The sequence below is a fragment of the Ranitomeya imitator genome, chromosome 2 (genome assembly GCF_032444005.1).
Source record: "Ranitomeya imitator isolate aRanImi1 chromosome 2, aRanImi1.pri, whole genome shotgun sequence".
Taxonomy (NCBI): Eukaryota; Metazoa; Chordata; class Amphibia; order Anura; family Dendrobatidae; genus Ranitomeya; species Ranitomeya imitator.
In genome coordinates this window covers 338297787-338318183 of record NC_091283.1, presented here as the reverse complement: position 1 = coordinate 338318183, position 20397 = coordinate 338297787, and the positions used below count along the sequence as shown (strand labels likewise).

At 44.0% G+C, this 20397-nt stretch overlaps 1 protein-coding gene across 1 annotated transcript in view; it reads left to right on the top strand.

Annotated features, from left to right (window-relative positions):
- LOC138663649 (oocyte zinc finger protein XlCOF22-like) overlaps positions 1-20397 on the top strand; it is a 50609-nt gene that overhangs the window by 9043 nt on the left and 21169 nt on the right. The window contains exons 2-6 of the mRNA XM_069749928.1: positions 10695-10844; positions 10974-11153; positions 11237-11360; positions 11444-11541; positions 11740-11830. Of these exons, the coding sequence (XP_069606029.1) occupies positions 10767-10844; positions 10974-11153; positions 11237-11360; positions 11444-11541; positions 11740-11830 (571 nt within the window). The 5' untranslated portion in view covers positions 10695-10766. The remainder of the gene's footprint in view (positions 1-10694; positions 10845-10973; positions 11154-11236; positions 11361-11443; positions 11542-11739; positions 11831-20397) is intronic.

Genomic DNA, 20397 nt, shown 5'->3' with positions numbered 1-20397 from the left:
GTCTCCCTCAGAGGTCATGGGTCTTCCAGCAGGACAATGACCCAAAACACACTTCAAAAAGCACTAGATAATGGTTTGAGAGAAAGCACTGGAGACTTCTAAGGTGGCCAGCAATGAGTCCAGGCCTGAATCCCATAGAACACCTGTGGAAAGACCTAAAAATGGCAGTTTGGAGAAGGCAGAGCTTTGTAAGAAACTCATTGATGGTTACCAGAAGCGGTTGGTCGCAGTTATTTTGGCTAAAGGTTGTGCAACCAAGTATTAGGCTGAGGGTGCCAACACTTTTGTCTGGCCCATTTTTAATAATAATAATAATAATAATAATGATCTTTATTTTTATATAGCGCTAACATATTCCGCAGCGCTTTACATTTTGCACACATTATCATCACTGTCCCCGATGGGGCTCACAATCTAAATTCCCAATCAGTATGTCTTTGGAATGTGGGAGGAAGCCGGAGTACCCGGAGGAAACCCACGCAAACACAGAGAGAACATACAAACTCTTTGCAGATGTTGTCTTTGGTGGGGTTTGAACCCAGGACTCCAGCGCTGCAAGGCTGCAGTGCTAACCACTGCACCACCATGCTGCCCCCATTTTTGGAGTTTTGTGTGAAATGATCAATGTTTTGCTGTTTGCTTCATTCTCTTTTGTGCTTTTTCATTTAAGACAAATTAAATGAAGATAATAATACCAAATAATTTGTTTTTACAATCATTTTCAGGAAGAAAATGAGTATTATGACAGAATTGCCGGGGTGTCAATACTTTTGGCCATGACTGCATGTGAGCTGCTTTTCACTATCCGGTGTGGCGTCGTCCTTTTCTTCAGTTTGGATTTGGATGATCAGAGATGCAGCCACTGCAGAGATCTACAGCTGATGTGGGACAGTCTGTCCATAGGACAACAATCAGTCATACACTGCACAAATCTGGCCTTTGTGGAAGAGTGGCAAGAAGAAAGCCATTTCTCAAACATATCCATAAAAAGTGTTGTTTAAAGTTTGCAACAAGCCACCTGGGAGACACACCAAACATGTGGAAGAAGGTGCTGTGGTCAAATGAAACCAAAATCGAACCTTTTTTCAACAATGCCAAACGATATGTTTGGCATAAAGGCAACACAGCTCATCACCCTGAACACACCATCCCCACTGTCAAACATGGTGGTGGCAGCATCATGGTTTGGGCCTGCTTTTCTTCAGCAGGGACAGGGAAGATAGTTAAACTTGATGGGAAAATGGATGGAGCCAAATACAGGACCATTCTTGAAGAAAACCTGTTGGAGTCTGCAAAAGACCTGAGACTGGGACAGAGATTTGTCTTCCAACAAGACAGTGATCCCAAACATAAAGCAAAATCTACAATGGAATGGTTCACAAATAAACGTATCCAGATGTTAGAATGGCCAAGTCAGAGTAAAGACCTCAATCCAATCGAGAATCTGTGGAAATAGCTGAAAACTGCTGTTCACAAACGATCTCCATCAAACCTCACTGAGCTCGAGCTGTTTGCCAAGGAAGAATGGGCAAGAATTTCAGTCTCTCGATGTACAAAACTGATAGAGACATACCCCAAGTGACTTGCAGCTGTAATTGCAGTAAAAGGTGGCGCAATAAAGTATTAAGTTAAAGGGGCCGAATAATATTGCACGCCTCACTTTTCAGTTATTGAATTTCCACAAAAATTTTAAGTAACCAATAAATTTCGTTCAACTTCACTATTGTGTTCCACTTGTTGTTGATTCTTCACCAAAAATTTACATTTGGTATCTTTATGTTTGAAGCATGATATGTGGGAAAAGGTTGAAAAGTTCCAGGGAGCCGAATACTTTCACAAGGCACTGTATCTCTGTGATTTAGGCTGTGTGCACATGTAGCAGATTTTTCCCCTTTTTTTCGCTATAAAAACGCGAAAAAATGCATACATTATGCATACCATCATTTAGAATGCTTTCCGCAATTTTTGTGCACATGATGCGTTTCTTTCCACGAAAAAAATGCATCGCGGTAAAAAACGCAGCATGTTCATTTATTTTGCGGATTTTTTGAGGATTTCCCACTATATTATTGCATTGGGAACCTCCGGAAAAATCCGCAAAAAAATGCACCAAAAACACGCAAAAAACGTATGCGGATTTCTTGCAGAAAATGTCCAGTTTTGCTCAGGAACTTTCTGCAAGAAATCCTGAACGTGTGCACATAGCCTTAAGGACCTGCAAATTGAAAGTTGGAAAATTGCAACATTTACAATATTTTCCCAAATTTCTGTTTTTTTCCAAAATAAACGCGTCATATCAAAGAAATTTTACCGCTATCATGAACTACAATATGTCACGAGAAAACAATGTCAGAATCACTGGGATCCATGGAAGCGTTCCAGAGTTATTACATCATAAAATGACAGTGGTCAGAATTGTAAAAATTGACCTGGTCATTAACGAGCAAACCACCCTCGGGAATAAAGGGGTTAAACACTATTGCATGTTAAATAATAAATGTTGCATAACAAGTGACACATAAGTAATGCAAAACATATAACAACCTCATAGATGGTGTACTGCTAGCTCAATGTAAAATTACTAAAAGAGGGGAACTATCAGAATGAACAAGTAATGGAATAAAGCAAAATAAACCCCATAAAATAGGGGAGGCTCCAGTATCATCAAGACATGTAGATTTAAGCCTCTTGGCAGCCTATGATAATCTACTGCGTAGACCCAAATTCCTTACCCAATAAGGTCCAAGCCTACCTCAGTAAGGCTACTTTCACATTTCCGTCGATTACGGGCTGTCGCAATGCGTCGTTCTGTGGAAAAAACGCATCCTGCAAAGTTGCCCACAGGATGCATTTTTTGCACATAGACTTGTATTACCGACGCATTGCGACGTATGGACACAGGTTCCATACGTCGTGCAGTGGATGCGTCGGTATTTGGCGGGTCGTCGTATCGAAAAAACGTTCAAGGGAACATTTTTTTTCATACGTTGTGTCCTGCATTTCCTACTGCGCATGTGCAGCCGGTACTCCGCCCCCTCCTCCTTGGGACCTTACAGTGGGCAGTGGACGCATTGAAACACTGCGTCCGCTGCCCACGTTGTGCAGAATTTGCACAACGTCCATCGGTACATTGCGCCGAAGCTTAGCGACGGCCCCGTACCAACGGAAGTGTGAAAGAAGCCTAATAGAGACCTGAGCAGCCCATAAAGGCACTTTTAGATCACTTCATATGATCAAGAGGGGAGAAGGACCTACGCGTATCGACATACAGTGGCATGTAAAAGTTTGGGCCCTCCTTGTCAAAATAACTTTTATTGTGAACAATTTAACAAGTTGAAGATAAAATGATCTCTAAAAGGGCTAAAGTTAAAGATGACACATTTCCTTTGTGGTTTAGGAAAATATATATATATATATATATATATATATATATATATATATATATATATATATATATATATATATATTGTAATTTTTTTTAACATTTTAAAAATTACAAAAAGGAAAATGGGCCGATGCAGAGGTTTGGGCACCCTGCATGGTTAGTACCTAGTAGCACCCGCTTTTGAAAGTATCACAGCTTGTAAATTCTTCTTGTAGCCAGCCAAGTGTCTTTCAATTCCTGTTTGAGGGATTTTCATCCATTCTTCCTTGGAAAATTCTTCCAGTTCTGTGATATTCTTGGGTCATCTTACATGCACTGCTATTTTGAGGTCTAGCCACAAATTTTCAATGATGTTCAGGTCACAAGACTGTGAGGGTTATTGTAAAACCTTCACCTTGCACCATTTGAGGTAGTCTATTGTGGATTTTGACATTTGTAGAAGTCATCCTCTTTTCAACTTCAGCTTTTTTACAGATTGTGTTATGTTTGCATCAAGAATTTGTTGAAATTTCATTCTTCCCTCTACCCATGAAATGTTCTCCGCGCCATTGACTACAGAACAACCCCAAATAAACATAAACCATATAAGGTACCATAGGTGAAATGGTGCTGTTGAGACAAACCACAGTGCACATGTCTCACATCAGTGCACCAACAGGACTCTCCCTATCAGATATACCGTATATTACATTAGGAGAAAATTGGAGATGGGTCCAAATGTAACAAAATACAAAATTTATTAAATATAAATATAATATTTTTTTTATAGTGTCGTGTGTGTTTTGATTATAATTCATTTTGTTTTTTCCTTATTTTTTAGTTCATAGCATAATTTGTATATATGGATGCATCGTTATGTATCCGGCACCATTGGATCGTCTGAGCCTGATATTAGGAGGAAGAGTTGAACACTGGTGGCACAACTTTCGCTTTTTTATTATGCTGTTTTCACTATATACTGATTGAATCGTGGGTGTTATATACATTCCATTCCTATTTGTATTATTTGTATATTCAGTATTTCATGTGCACTTATATATTGGTAAATGTGCATTAAGCACATCATTTGGGGACATGTTACACATATATTGTGCACTTGTTAATGTCTCTTTGATATAATTAATTTCTTTTTATATCCACATATTGTGTGGTTATTCACATGCCATTATCTTATGTATATATTGGCCAGCATTCCTCTTTATGGCTCTTTTGTTGTATATTAGTGTTTTAAACATATGTCTAATTACCTGTATAATGTTTTGATACGTTCGATCTGTTGCGCTATGTATCCGTTCACTTCTGGTATCCCCTCTGTTTCAATATCCTTCCATGCTCATGTGCGCATGTCTCGGATCGATGCGCTCTGGAGCATCGCTTAGGCATACTCAAGCCGACATGCGAGATCCAGCGGTGTTCTATTCTTTTTCCCTGGCTCGCGTGTCGGACGTTTGCCGGAAGTGATGTAATCACCGGCGTGCTGATCTGTGGACATGCGCCGCACAAGTGAGCATGGTACTGTGGGGGTATTTAAGGGTGTCTGGACATACGGCACACTACCACACCTTGACAAAGAAGGCGAAACGCGCGTCGGTGGCGGCGGGGGGCATCGATCCTGACCTGGCATATTATGGGTAAGCACATTTGGTGGTTTATGAACCGGGGTGTACTCAGATGGTAGTGCGCACTACATTATACATCTGATTTAAACTAGTCATTGGACCTAATACTGATACTATACCCTGGGTTCATTTAGTTACTAACGGCACTTAGCCTGTCTTTCTTACCCATGCTGGCCATTGTTCCATCTTGTTTGTCAGGACTTTTGCCCCACTTTTTCCCGATTCTAGTCTTGTACTGTATATATTATAATTTTTGTTGTATATTTAATAAATTTTGTATTTTGTTACATTTGGACCCATCTCCAAGAACAACCCCAAAGCATGATTGCGCCACCCTCAAGCTTAATGGTTAGAGATACATGAATATTTTCCTGAAATTCAGTGCTTTTTTTACACACAAACCTTTGATCATTGTGGCCAAAGAGTACTATTTTAACCTCATCGGTCCACAGGATTTTTTTTCAAAATGCATCAGGTTTGTTTAGATGTTCTTTTGCATACTTCTGATGCTGAATTTTATAGTGAGGATGCAGGAGAGGTTTTCTTCTTAAGGCCATATTTGTACAGGTGTCTCTGAAAAGTAGAACAATGTACCACAACTCCAGAGTCTGGTAAATCTTTCTGAGGGTCTTTTGCAGTGAAGAAGGGGTTCTGATTTGCCTCTCTAGCAATCCTACGAGCAACTCTCACTGAAATTTTGCTTGCTTTTCCAGACCTTATCTGGACCTCCACTGTTCCTGATAACTGACATTTCTTAATTTCATTTCAAACTGAGAAAAGAGCTTTGCTATCTTCTTATAGCCTTCTCCTGCTTTGTGGACCACCACCATTTTCATTTTCAGATTGCAAGGCAGCTGCTTAGAATAACCCATTGTGTATTTTGGCACAAGGTTAGAGGTGGCTAGGTTTTTATAAAGCTGGGAAATTTGCATCAACTGCCCTTTCCTAACAATGATAGTAAACAAGCCATAACTCTAACAGGCTAATTAAGGTCTGAAACCTTGGTCAAAATTATTTTAGCACAGAAATATCCAAGGTTGCCCAAACCTTTGCATAGGCCCATTTTCCTTTTTGGAATTTTTAAAATGTAAAAAATGACAATATATTAGGTGGGAGGGGTGATGCCTCCTAAAGAGAAGCCAAGGAAATCAAATTAGGCACTTTGATACAAATGGAGAGGCAGTGGGAATGTTCTTCTTAGGCTATGTGCACACGTTGCAGATTCGTGTGCGGATTTTTCCACACCACTTTTGCAAAATCCGCAGGTAAAACTCACTGCGTTTTACCTATGGATTAACCACGGATTTACCGTGGAATTCCTGCGATTTTTGTGCAGATTTCACCTGCGTTTTACCACCTGCAGATTCTTATTGAGGAGCAGGTGTTAAACGCTGCAGAATCCGCACAAACAATTGACATGCTGCGGAAAATACAACGCAGCGTTTCCGCACGGAATTTTCCATAGCATGTGCACTGCGGATTTGGTTTTCCATACGTTTACATGGTACTGTACAATGCATGGAAAACTGCTGTGGATCCACAGGGCCATATCCGCAAGGTGTGCACATACCCTTAGTTATCTGGAGTAGGTCAGGTGGAGGTGTGAATTGTATCCATGTAGTGACTCATAAATCTAGGTGTTAAATTGAGTTCTAGTGTCAAAGAATTGAACATCTTTATCAGTTTGAATTCCCAATTTTTTCTCTCTCTGTTGTCCTTAAAATGACTTTTTAGTATTAAGACGTTTAAGTCTGTCATACTGTGTCCTGGTCCAGAGAAATGTTTTCCCACAGGTGTGTCCATTTCATTCCTGATAGTGTGTCAGTTTAGATTCACCCTTGTTTGTAGTTTTTGCATGGTTTCCCCAATATAGAGGACTCCAGGGCATCTCGTACATTGTATCATGTACACCACGTTGGAGGATGTACATGAAAAGAAATCCATGACCTTATAGTCCTGGTTTGTGTTTGGTGTGTGGACTGTATTTGTCGGTAATATGTGGGTACAAGTTTTGCATTTTTATTGTTACATAGGAATGTGCTCGTCACTGATGGTGATAAGAGACCTCTGACAAGGAGGTTCCTTAAAGCCCCTTTCACACATCAGATTTTTGCTATCAGTCGCAATCTGTTGAATTTTGAAAAAAAAACGGATCCGGCAACTGATGCCACTGGATCCGTTTTTTTCTTATAGACATGGATTGCGATGGATGGCTTCACGTTTCATCTGTCGTTCGCCAGATCTATTGAAAATTGTTTGTCCAGCGGCCAGAGACAACGGACAAAGTAACATTTTTTGTTTCCGCCGTCCGTCTTTTGCTAGAATGGAAGCCTATGGATGCCGGATCCGTCAAATGACGGAATCCGGCGATGGATTACATTTTTTTAACTGAGCATGCTCTGCTTGGTTCGGATCCAATTAGCCAGCCCCCCTAGTCAGATCTGTCGGAAAAAATGAATTAATCGCATCAGTTTTTCACATTCTGCGACGGATCCGTTGAGCCAACAGATTGTGACTTACAGCAAAAAACTAATGTGTAAAAGAGGCCTAAGTTAGGGGGCTGTTTGTAGGAGAGAAGTGGTAGTTCTGGGAATATTTCTTTCAATTTGTGGCCTCTGTGGAATATGGGTTGGAGATCAGCAACAATTTTCCTTAGGATGCTCATGTGGGGATTGTATGTGACCACAAGAGGCACCCTGTCCTCCCTCAGTGTGTAATCCATGAGGCTGCTTCTTGGGATCCTTGTAGTTCTGTGGATCTGTTCACCAGTGGATGGTATCCTTGTTGTAGAAATATATTCCTCAGTAATAGCCGGACATCCTGTGGACTTATGATAAATTGATGCTTGTATGGTGTTGTCCTTGACATCCCCCCACATAGAGTATAATGTTTCCACAGTACTGCCATCCCCCACACAGTATAATACTGCCACAGTACCGCCATCCCCCACGCACAGTATAATGTTTCAACAGTTCTGCCATACCACACACAGTATAATGTTCCCTCAGTACAGCCACCCCCCACACACAGTATAATGTTCCCACAGTACCAGTATCCCTCGCACAGTATAATGTTCTCATAGTACCACCATGCCTCCACAAAAAGTATAATTTATGCACAGTACAGCCATCTCGCCACACACTATAAAATATTCACACAGTACCGCCATTCACCTGCACACAGTACAGTGTTCTTACAGTAGCGCAATCCACCCACACACAGTATAATGTTCCCACAGTACGTCATCCCCCCCACACACAGTATAATCTTCCCACAGTACTGACATCCCCCATACCCACAGTATAATGTTCCCTCAGTACCTCCATCTTCAATTAAATTTTGCAACATTTGAACATATTTTTTGGGGGTGTATTTCATGCAGTATATGAACACATACAGATGGAAAAATGCCCCCAAAAAAGCATCATATCCAGAGGAAAAAAAAAAACCTGTATATGGAGACATTGGCCTCAATTAACTCGTGTCTAGGTGTTCTTACAAACAAGCTTTTATAAAAGCCTCAAACTTCTGTGTGTGACTCAGACATGAGATCTAACGTGATAGGAGATTACAGTGCGGGGAAGATGGGAAACCTTCATATAGACGGCCGGTGGTGATGGAGTCAGGGACAGACTCTGGACAAATCTGTTTCTAGAGCCATAGTAGAAGATGAAGATGTCGTCCTCATCATAAAGTAGTTATTTCTCCTGTCACGTGTAATGAATATCTCCTGCAGTATTGCTAATGCCGATTCCAGTGTCGGTAAATGAGATGAGAATTAGCGTTATGGAAGATGAGTCTATGAGAAACGTATTCAGCTGCCGACTCCGAGGAAGAAACTGCTTGTTGTCTGTGGCCTAAATTTATAGGTTTTATTAGTAGATGTAAAGAAGAAAACTACTGTAAAATAACAAAAATATCATTGCTGCTTCCCCATAGTTTGTAAGCTTGCGAGCAGGGCCCTCACTCCTCCTGGTATCTGTTTTGAACTGTATTTCTGTTATGCTGTAATGTCTATTGTCTGTACAAGTCCCCTCTATAATTTGTAAAGCGCTGCGGAATATGTTGGCGCTATATAAATAAAAATTATTATTATTATTATTATTATTGCTGCTTGGGTCCTCGCTAGTGATGAGCGAGTATACTCGTTGCTCGCGTTTTCCCGAGCACGCTCGGGTGGTCTCCGAGTATTTATGACTGCTCGGAGATTTAGTTTAACTTGCCGCAGCTAGATGATTTGCGGCTACTAGACAGCTTGATTACATGTGGGGATTCCCTAGCAATCAGGCAACCCCCACATGTACTCAGGCTGGCTAATAGCCGTAAAGCATCCAGCTGTGGCGATGAAAACTAAATCTCTGAGCAGTCATAAATACTCGGAGACCACCCGAGCGTGCTCGGGAAAACCCGAGCAACGAGAATACTCTCTCATCACTAGTCTTCACCAGTCTTTTTTTGTATTTTCTGGTCAGTCCCAAACATCTTGTGATTTCTACAGCCAATCAGTTGCCGAAGCAGTGAGTTACGTAGCCAGTGATTTGGAACATGGAGAACATGTCTTAGTCAGTAATTCAACTTATGTTCCAGTCCATACAAGAATAGAGAATACAACATCTATACGTTTTAAATCCTGATATGTTTCCCCTTATTATCTCCAGTAATTGTATTATTAGGCTATGTTCACACGTTCCTGATTTCCCTCCTTTTTTTTCAGGACTAAAAACCGCAGCTCTTGGCAGAAAACGCAGGTCCTTTTTTTGGTGCGTTTTTTGGTGCGTTTTTTGATGCGTTTTTTGATGCGTTTTTTAGTGCGTTTTTTTTAATGCAGTTTTCTATGCAGAGTCTGTGTGTTTTCTAGGAAGTTTTTTAGGGTTAAAATGGCTGGAAATACCCTAACCCTACCCCTACCCCTAACCCTAACCCTACCCCTAACCCTATTCTAACCTTAGTGGAAAAAAAAAATTCTTAATTTTTTTATTGTCCCTACCTATGGGGGTGACAAAGGGGGGGGTCATTTACTATTTTTTTTATTTTGATCACTGAGATAGGTTATATCTCAGTGATCAAAATGCACTTTGGAACGAATCTGCCGGCCGGCAGATTCGGCGGGCGCACTGCGCATGCGCCCGCCATTTTGCAAGATGGCGGCGCCCAGGGAGAAGACGGACGGACGGACACCGGGAGGCCGGGTAAGTATAAGGGGGGGAGAGGAGGGCACGGGGGTGGTGGCGTCGGAGCACGTGGGGGTGGCATCGGAGCATGGGGGGGTGGGATTGGGGCACGGGGGGGCGGGATTGGGGCACGGGGGGGCAGCCACACCGCAGCGGTTCTGCACCACAAACCGCAGAAAACCCACAGATATTTTTTTCATCTGCGGGTTTTACTGTGGGTTTGACCTCACAATGGAGGTCTATGGGTGCAGAACCGCTGCAGTTCCGCAAAAAGAAGTGACATGGTACTTCTTTTTTTACCGCGGCTATTCAGCGCGGCTTTTTTCGCGATTTTCCGCAATGTGGGCACAGCAGTTCCTGTTTTCCATAGGGTACATTGTAATGTACCCTGCATGGAAAACAGCTGCGGACCCGCAGTGGGAAAATCGCGGCGGTTCCGCATTAAAAAAAGGACGGTGTGAACATGGCCTTACACAGGATTTTTATGATGTTGAATCGTCTCATCATCTTCTCATACAGGTCTCTACAATATCGGATCTTCTCAGTGACGATCTTCTGTATAAGCTAATTTTCCCGATTTACCCATTAAATATGGCTATGGACAGAGAAAAGATGGCGGAGAGGATATTACACCTCACCCTAGAGATCCTCTTCCGGCTTACTGGAGAGGTGAGAGATTCTGATGACGTCACATTACATCATTCTTATCTATGGGAATAACAGATGGACAGAACTGGAGAGGTGAGGACTCTAGAAATGTCTGTAGTGAGACTTATTAATGTGTCTCTCCATAACCAGGATTACACAGTAGTGAAGAAGACCTCTAGTGAGCGCTGTGAGGACCCAATGTCTGAAGGATGGGAAAGACCCCTGAGCCCAATCACGGGGCCTCCTCCTCATCCCTTAATACATGAGGACATCAATGACCAAAAGATCCTAGAACTCACCTACAAGATGATTGAGCTGCTGACTGGAGAGGTGACACTGCTGGGAATGTTGGGACATTATACAGTAACACTATGAACGTATTGCAGGGATGACGGTATCATTGTATGTGTCAGGTTCCTATAAGGTGTCAGGATGTCGCAGTCTATTTCTCCATGGAGGAGTGGGAGTATTTAGAAGGACACAAAGATGTATACAAGGACGTCAAGATGGAGGTTGTCAAGGCCCTCACATCACCAGGTAATAGACAGGACTAAATACACACGGCCTATAATTATCTGTATGTAAAGAATGAATTCAGTCCCTGTTTGTGTTTCTTCCAGATCTATCCAGAAAGAAGATAACACCAGAAAGATGTCCCCGTCCTCTTCTTCCACAGGACTGTAAACAAGAAGATCCCAATGTTCCTCAGGATCATCAGGTAGATGGAGAGAAGGTGTCATGAGATCTCCCCTATGATGTGTAGGCGGCTGTGAAGGTCTCGTGCTCAGTCTTGTTTTATCTACCAGTATTATATGTTTTATACTTGTGTAATGAGAACGGTAGAGATGGCAGGATTAGAGCTGATCATAGATGTGACTTCTACATCTGTCTGGAACTTTTACAATATTTGTTTCAGGGTGAAGATCTGACCCATATTAATACTACAGAGACATATGTGAGGGGTGACGAACGGTGTAAAGGTGAGATTCCTACATATGACTACCCAGGTGAGTAATGACCACTAAATGCAGAGAAGTCACAGATTCTACTCAGTCACCGGCTGTGGCTGCTATATTGATTGTGCAAATCATATCATAATCAAGTGATCACCATTTTGCCTCTTGACCACAACATTCTCCTCTACCCAAAACTGCTCAAATAACTTTGGTCATTGAAAGACCTTTTCTATAGAACTTACAACCTGGAGGACCCACGTACCTTCGGGGATTAGAAGACGCTGACCGTTACCTGCCCAGATCTGTAAACTACAAAGACAAATGACAGCGTACGTAGAATGTGCTGACAAGTTAGAAAATCACTTGAAGAAAAATATTATGATGGGCCTGTAAGAGAAAGCAGAGGGTAATGATGCTGTTGGCTTCCTAGATCCCTGATATCTTATTGGATGAATCTCCCTTCTCTCATTTCTGTGCTGCTGAATGTGCTCATACGGTACCTACAAGACCAGGTCCAGTCTTTCTGACCAAACTTTGAATTTCTGTGTAGTAGCAGAGTTTCCCTTTATCCTGACTTTTCAATGTATTTTAAAACTGACTAACTTCAAACAGGATTGTGATAAACTACATTAAAAAAATTACACCTGTCCATGATAAATCTCTAAGGCTACGTTCACATTTGCGTTGCGCGCCGGTGCGTCGACGACGCAACGCACGACGCACAAAAAACGCGCGCAAAACGCGCGCAAAAACGCTGCGTTTTGCGACGCGTGCGTCGTTTTTTGACGAAAATCGGACGCACGAAAAATGCAACTTGTTGCATTTTCTTGCGTCCGACGCTAGCGTCGGAAACGACGCACGTGTCGAAAAACGCGACCAAAAAAACGCACGCGTCCCCTATGTTAAACATAGGGGCGCGTCGCCGCTGCGTCGCCGACGCAACAGCGACGCACATTAGCGTAACGCTAATGTGAACGTACACTAAGCTGTTCACCGCTGATGGCTGTAATATACATTTATTTATACCTGCAGGAGATGTGTTGGAATTAGTGATGAGCGAATGTGCTCACCACTACTCGGTACTCGGCGAGCACCGACTATTTCCAGGATTATTCAGCGGGAGCTCGGGTTTCCGAACTGCAATTCTGGCGCTTTTTACAGCGCCAATGACAATGCAGGGATTGTCAGCCATGCACTGTAATACCGCAGCCATCTTTGTTGTAGTATTTCAGTGATTGGCTGTCCGCACAGCGGCATCAGGTCTATAAGAGACCTGGCACCGCCCTGCTCGGCACATTCCGCTCCGGACTCAGCTACTGCTGCTGAGATAGGGTCAGAATCATCCTTTTTAGGCCGGGATCACACATACGCGAGATACGGCCGAGTCTCGCAGGTGAAAACCCTCCTCTGGCGCCAGCACTCCGGAGCGGAGCGTGCAGCCGCACAGCAACACATGGAGCTGCACGCTCCGCTCCGGAGTGCCGGCGCCAGAGGAGGGTTTTCACCTGCACGACTCGGCCGTATATCGAGTATTGTGATCCCGGCCTAATAGTTAGGCCGGCCTCACACTAGCGTGTTTTATTGACGTAAGGGAGGTGCTGAAAATACGGATTGCATACGGTACAATGCTTCTCTATGCCCCAGTTCCTATCAGCCGTATTTTACTGATCCGTATTATACGGTCTTCTACGGCCGTAGAAAAACGCAGCATGCTGCGTTTGTCACCGTATTGCGCAAAAAATACACCAATGAAAGTCTATGGGGGCCAGAAAAATAAAGATTACACACGGACCAACAGTGTGACTTGCGAGAAATACGCAGCGGTGTTCTATAGAAAAGCCGCCAATTCAGTGCGGTGTACAGTAAAATCACACTGACAGAATAGAATAGATAAAATAAATGTCTACTGTTGTGAATTCTGTTTTCGAACTCCCTCCTGTGGTCATGAATGGTATTTCGGCGAGTTCTGTCCATGGACTCCCTCTGGTGGCTGTGAGTGGAGCTGCTGCTTCTGAGGTTCCTTCCACAGGTGACGTAGTTTATTCTTTGGCTGGCTGTTCTATTTAACTCCACTCAGATCGTTACACCATGCCAGCTGTCAATGTTCTTGTACTGGTTCAGTTTGCTCTTGGATCTTTCTGGTGACCTGTCTACTCCAGCAGAAGCTAAGTCCCTGCTAGTTATTATTTGTTCATTGTTTCCTTGTCCAGTTGGCTATCATGATTTTGTCTTGCTAGCTGGAAGCTCTGGGATGCAGAGTGGCACCTCCGCACCGTGAGTGCAGAGCTGTACTGTTATGGACCTGGTGGTTAGGAGCACCCGGAACGACCTGATGGTTAAACTCACACAGGACACTGCGTTGCTCACTAAAAAAACACAAGAACCATACAGACTGGCGGTGCTGCTTATAAACAAGGAGGAAACGGCCAATTCAATATATGGCACCAGATACCACGCTTAAGATATTAATGCTTCACTAGATAACGTAAAAAACAGCGTGTGGCATAGCAAGTATCTAAACCGTCTCCAATTAACCTCCTTCTTTTAGAATGCCAATCTTAGCTGATGTCTCCAGTTATGTAGGACAAATATTCAAATACAGTCCATTTTTTGTCCCTAAACAGCATAACCATCAAATTCCATCAGGAATATAAACCGATAACATGGCGCTGCATTAGGTACTCATCCTGGGGTTAATGTGCCGTTCGCCTCGTCACTGTGCAGCCTCAACGCGTTTCGCCCCTCTGGCTCATCAGGAGGCTCGATCAAATCCCATGTGTCTGGATGAGTGATAATCCTTAGGAATACTGATGCATTTACCTCATTTTAAATTGGACCGCCGGAGCGTCCTCCGTGTGAACTTCCTGTTGCGAGGCTGGAAGTTGCGTCGCGTACCCACCAACCCATATGGTAATGCGGGTCTCATAATGCGCTTGCTCAAAGTGGAACGCTAGACGCATCCCTGCGTTCCACTGGGGACGCACTGCGCCTGCCTCCCGAAGCTCAGGGGGTGTGGCCCAGACGTGCTCTATCTGTACGTTCCACCTCCTACGACACGCCGTTCCCGAATTATGAATTTTCTGAGAGGGAGATGTAGGTTACATGTAGGCTGTCACTTCATCGATGATACCCCAAGTAGTCCTTGTGCATGGGATAGATATGCGCTACAAAATAGGAGGTGGAACGTACAGAGAAATATAGCGTTCCACTAAGTGAAACGCAGAGAGGAACACAGCGTTCCACCTCGAGCATGCACATTTGAGACTGTGCACAAGGAGAGAGGATCTTATACGCCTCGGCACCAGGCCTGAAAAGGAAATACATGGATAGAGCACGTCTGGGCCACACCTCCTGAGCTTCGGGAGGCAGGCGCAGTGCGTCCCCGGTGGAACGCAGGGATGCGTCTAGCGTTCCACTTTGAGCAAGCGCATTATGAGACCCGCATTACCATATGGGTTGGTGGGTACGCGACGCAACTTCCGGCCTCGCAACAGGAAGTTCACACGGAGGACGCTCCGGCGGTCCGATTTAAAATTAGGTAAATGCTAGTGATGGGACTTCGGGGTTTTTTTTGGGAATCGGCTCTTTCGGCTCGGCTCAGCAAGAAGAGCCGGCTCTTTCGGCTCTTGAATCGGCTCTTCAGTAATCTCACCAAAATAATGACACAAAACCTTCTAGTTAACAGATTAATATTGTTTATATTATTTTTCATTATAAGAACATCAAACAAATGCAAAAAATGTGCAAAACAGCAGTATGACTTAACAGTGAAACATTTTTAGAAGGTCATTAGGACAAATTGGCATTAAGAAACACTAAGTGCCTCAGTTTGGACGGGCTGATCCGGTTTCTTCTCTCTGTGATTATCTGCCCTGTTTTGGAGAAAATTCTCTCTGAAGGGACTGATGTTGCTACTGAACACAGGGCAGGATGCCAATAAAGGCATCTTTCACACTAGCGTCGGGCTCGGCCCGTCGCAGTGCGTCGGGCCGAGGTTACCGACGCTAGCGTTGTCTCTGCTGCACAACGGGTGCAGCGGATGCTGCTTTTCAGCGCATCCGCTGCCCCATTGTGAGGTGGGGGCGGAGTTCTGGCCACGCATGCGCGGTCGGAAAGACGATCCGTCGGCTGCAAAAAACGTTACGTGGAACGTTTTTTGCAGCCGACGGTCCGCCACAACACGGCGCAACCGTCGCCCGACAGTTGCGACGTGTGGCAATCCGTTGCGTAATGTTAGTCAATGGAGAAAAAACGCATCCTGCAAACACTTTTGCAGGATGCGTTTTTTCTGCAAAATGACGCATTGTGATGGATTGCAGTTAACGCTAGTGTGAAAGTAGCCAAAGATGTAAGAAGACAGTGCATGAGGACAAGTGAAACTTGAGCTGTGACTGGCTGCTCTGTGGTCACATGTTCTGCCTTCATTTACATCCTGCTTCTGTATTGGCCAGGTGAATGAGATAACACTGAGCGCTGCTGCCGACTCCTCTCCTACAGGACTTTCAGCAGCAGCTTTCCTCTCTCCCCCTCCAGCACAGTCTCTCCTGGCTCCTCTCCTCCCCCTCCACCACCAGGCTGAGGGAAGGGAGGAGAGCAGAGAGCCACTAGATAACAAGCGGCTCACTGATGGGTGTCGGCTCATATCGTTCACAGTGAAGAGCCGGCTCTTTGAGTCGGCTCGTTCATGAACGTCACATCACTAGTAAATGCATCAGTATTCCTAAGGATTATCACTCATCCAGACACATGGGATTTGATCGAGCCTCCTGATGAGCCAGAGGGGCGAAACGCGTTGAGGCTGCACAGTGACGAGGCGAACGGCACATTAACCCCAGGATGAGTACCTAATGCAGCGCCATGTTATCGGTTTATATTCCTGATGGAATTTGATGGTTATGCTGTTTAGGGACAAAAAATGGACTATATTTGAATATTTGTCCTACATAACTGGAGACATCAGCTAAGATTGGCATTCTAAAAGAAGGAGGTTAATTGGAGACGGTTTAGATACTTACTACTACTTACTATCGATCTGCAATCGATATTTGCAGATGATACAAAACTATGTAAAGCAGTTAATACAAGAGAAGATAGTATTCTGCTACAGATGGATCTGGATAAGTTGGAAACTTGGGCTGAAAGGTGGCAGATGAGGTTTAACAATGATAAATGTAAGGTTATACACATGGGAAGAGGGAATCAATATCACCATTACACACTGAACGGGAAACCACTGGGTAAATCTGACAGGGAGAAGGACTTGGGGATCCTAGTTAATGATAAACTTACCTGGAGCAGCCAGTGCCAGGCAGCAGCTGCCAAGGCAAACAGGATCATGGGGTGCATTAAAAGAGGTCTGGATACACATGATGAGAGCATTATACTGCCTCTGTACAAATCCCTAGTTAGACCGCACATGGAGTACTGTGTCCAGTTTTGGGCACCGGTGCTCAGGAAGGATATAATGGAACTAGAGAGAGTACAAAGGAGGGCAACAAAATTAATAAAGGGGATGGGAGAACTACAATACCCAGATAGATTAGCGAAATTAGGATTATTTAGTCTAGAAAAAAGACGACTGAGGGGCGATCTAATAACCATGTATAAGTATATAAGGGGACAATACAAATATCTCGCTGAGGATCTGTTTATACCAAGGAAGGTGACGGGCACAAGGGGGCATTCTTTGCGTCTGGAGGAGAGAAGGTTTTTCCACCAACATAGAAGAGGATTCTTTACTGTTAGGGCAGTGAGAATCTGGAATTGCTTGCCTGAGGAGGTGGTTATGGCGAACTCAGTCGAGGGGTTCAAGAGAGGCCTGGATGTCTTCCTGGAGCAGAACAATATTGTATCATACAATTATTAGGTTCTGTAGAAGGACGTAGATCTGGGGATTTATTATGATGGAATATAGGCTGAACTGGATGGACAAATGTCTTTTTTCGGCCTTACTAACTATGTTACTATGTTACTATGCCACACGCTGTTTTTTACGTTATCTAGTGAAGCATTAATATCTTAAGCGTGGTATCTGGTGCCATATATTGAATTGGCCGTTTCCTCCTTGTTTATAAGCAGCACCGCCAGTCTGTATGGTTCTTGTGTTTTTTTAGTGAGCAACGCAAATTTATATAAGTATCAAATAGCGGGCTGTACAAAGTACTATTTGCCGTCATATGCCTTCGTCCACATGTGTTCTATTCTGTTTTTAATCACGCTGTGGGGTGCAGGATTCCCTAGACGTAGGTTGGTCTATGTATAGTCGGTAGGGGTCCTTTAGGACACGATTGTGTGGGTAGAGGGGCCCATAGTGTTAATAGGGCCTTATAGGGACCCCAGGGTGAGCCGACGTTGAGCGGGGGCGCCATAACGTTATCCCATAGGGTGCCAACCCCCGCTGTTAGGCAGACCACTACGTAGATCATTTGTAGGGTATTCCTAGTTATCCTCACTAGCTTTTTGTCACAGTGTTTGTTTTTGGGTGTTTGGTTTAGCCACAGGTTGGTGGCCTTTTAAAGTATTTAAACTATTTAATAAAATTTTGTTTTTTTGAGTTACTTATGATTTTCAAGAAAGCCTACTCTAAAATATATAATTATATGAACCTTATAAGAATTTAGACAAGGGTACCAAATGAACCATCTTAGAGAAGCGATCACAAACCACCCAAATGACCGACATCCTTTGAGAGACAGGGAGATCTGAAATAAAATCCATGGAAATATGCGTCCAGGGCCTCTTCGGGACCGGCAAGGGCAAAAGCAACCCACTGGCACGAGAACAGCAGGGCTTAGCCCGAGCACAAGTCCCACAGGACTGCACAAAAGAACGCACATCCCGTGACAAAGAAGGCCACCAAAACGATCTAGCCACCAAATCTCTGGTACCAAAGATTCCAGGATGACCCGCCAACACCGAACAATGAACCTCAGAGATAACTCTACTAGTCCATCTATCAGGGACAAACAGTTTCTCCACTGGACAACGGTCAGGTCTATCAGCCTGAAACTTCTGCAGCACACGCCGCAAATCAGGGGAGATGGCAGACAAAGTTACCCCCTCTTTGAGAATACCCGCCGGCTCAGGAACACCCGGAGAGTCAGGCACAAAACTCCTTGACAGGGCATCAGTCTTCACATTCTTAGAGCCCGGAAGGTATGAAACCACAAAATTGAAACGGGAGAAAAACAGCGACCATCGAGCCTGTCTAGGATTCAACCGTTTGGCAGACTCGAGATAAGTCAAATTCTTGTGATCCGTCAAGACCACCACGCGATGCTTGGCTTCTTCAAGCCAATGTCGCCACTCCTCGAATGCCCACTTCATGGCCAACAACTCTCGATTGCCAACATCATAATTGCGCTCAGCAGGCGAGAATTTTCTAGAAAAGAAGGCACATGGTTTCATCACCGAGCCCTCAGAACTTCTTTGCGACAAAACAGCCCCTGCTCCAATCTCAGAAGCATCAACCTCAATCTGAAACGGGAGCGAAACATCTGGCTGGCACAACACAGGGGCAGAAGAAAAACGACGCTTCAACTCCTGAAAAGCCTCTACAGCCGCCGAGGACCAATTGACCACATCAGCACCTTTCTTGGTCAAATCAGTCAACGGTTTAGCAACACTAGAAAAATTAGCGATGAAGCGACGGTAAAAATTAGCAAAGCCCAGGAACTTCTGCAGGCTCTTCACAGATGTCGGCTGAGTCCAATCATAAATGGCCTGGACTTTAACAGGGTCAATCTCGATAGTAGAAGGGGAAAAAATTAAACCCAAAAATGAAACCTTCTGAACCCCAAAGAGACATTTCGACCCCTTCACAAATAAGGAATTCACACGAAGGACCTGGAACACCATTCTGACCTGCTTCACATGAGACTCCCAATCATCCGAAAAGACCAAAATATCATCCAAATATACAATCATGAATCTATCCAGGTACTCTCGGAAGAGGTCATGCATAAAGGACTGAAACACAGATGGAGCATTAGAAAGCCCGAATGGCATAACCAGGTACTCAAAATGGCCCTCGGGCGTATTAAATGCTGTTTTCCATTCATCGCCCTGTTTAATTCGCACAAGATTATACGCCCCTCGAAGATCTATCTTGGTGAACCAACTAGCCCCCTTAATCCGAGCAAACAAATCAGACAGCAGCGGCAAAGGGTACTGAAATTTTACTGTGATCTTATTAAGAAGGCGGTAATCAATACAAGGTCTCAAAGAGCCATCCTTCTTGGCCACAAAAAAGAACCCTGCTCCCAACGGTGATGACGACGGGCGAATATGACCTTTCTCCAAGGATTCCTTTGTATAACTCCGCATAGCAGCGTGCTCTGGCACAGATAAATTAAACAGTCGGCCCTTAGGAAACTTACTACCAGGAATCAAATTAATAGCACAATCGCAATCCCTATGAGGAGGTAAGGCACCGGATTTGGGCTCTTCAAATACATCTCGGTAATCTGACAAAAACTCAGGGACTTCAGAAGGAGTAGAAGGCGAAATTGACAGCAATGGAATATCACCATGTACCCCCTGACAACCCCAGCCGGACACAGACATAGATTTCCAATCCAATACTGGATTATGGACCTGTAGCCATGGCAACCCCAAAA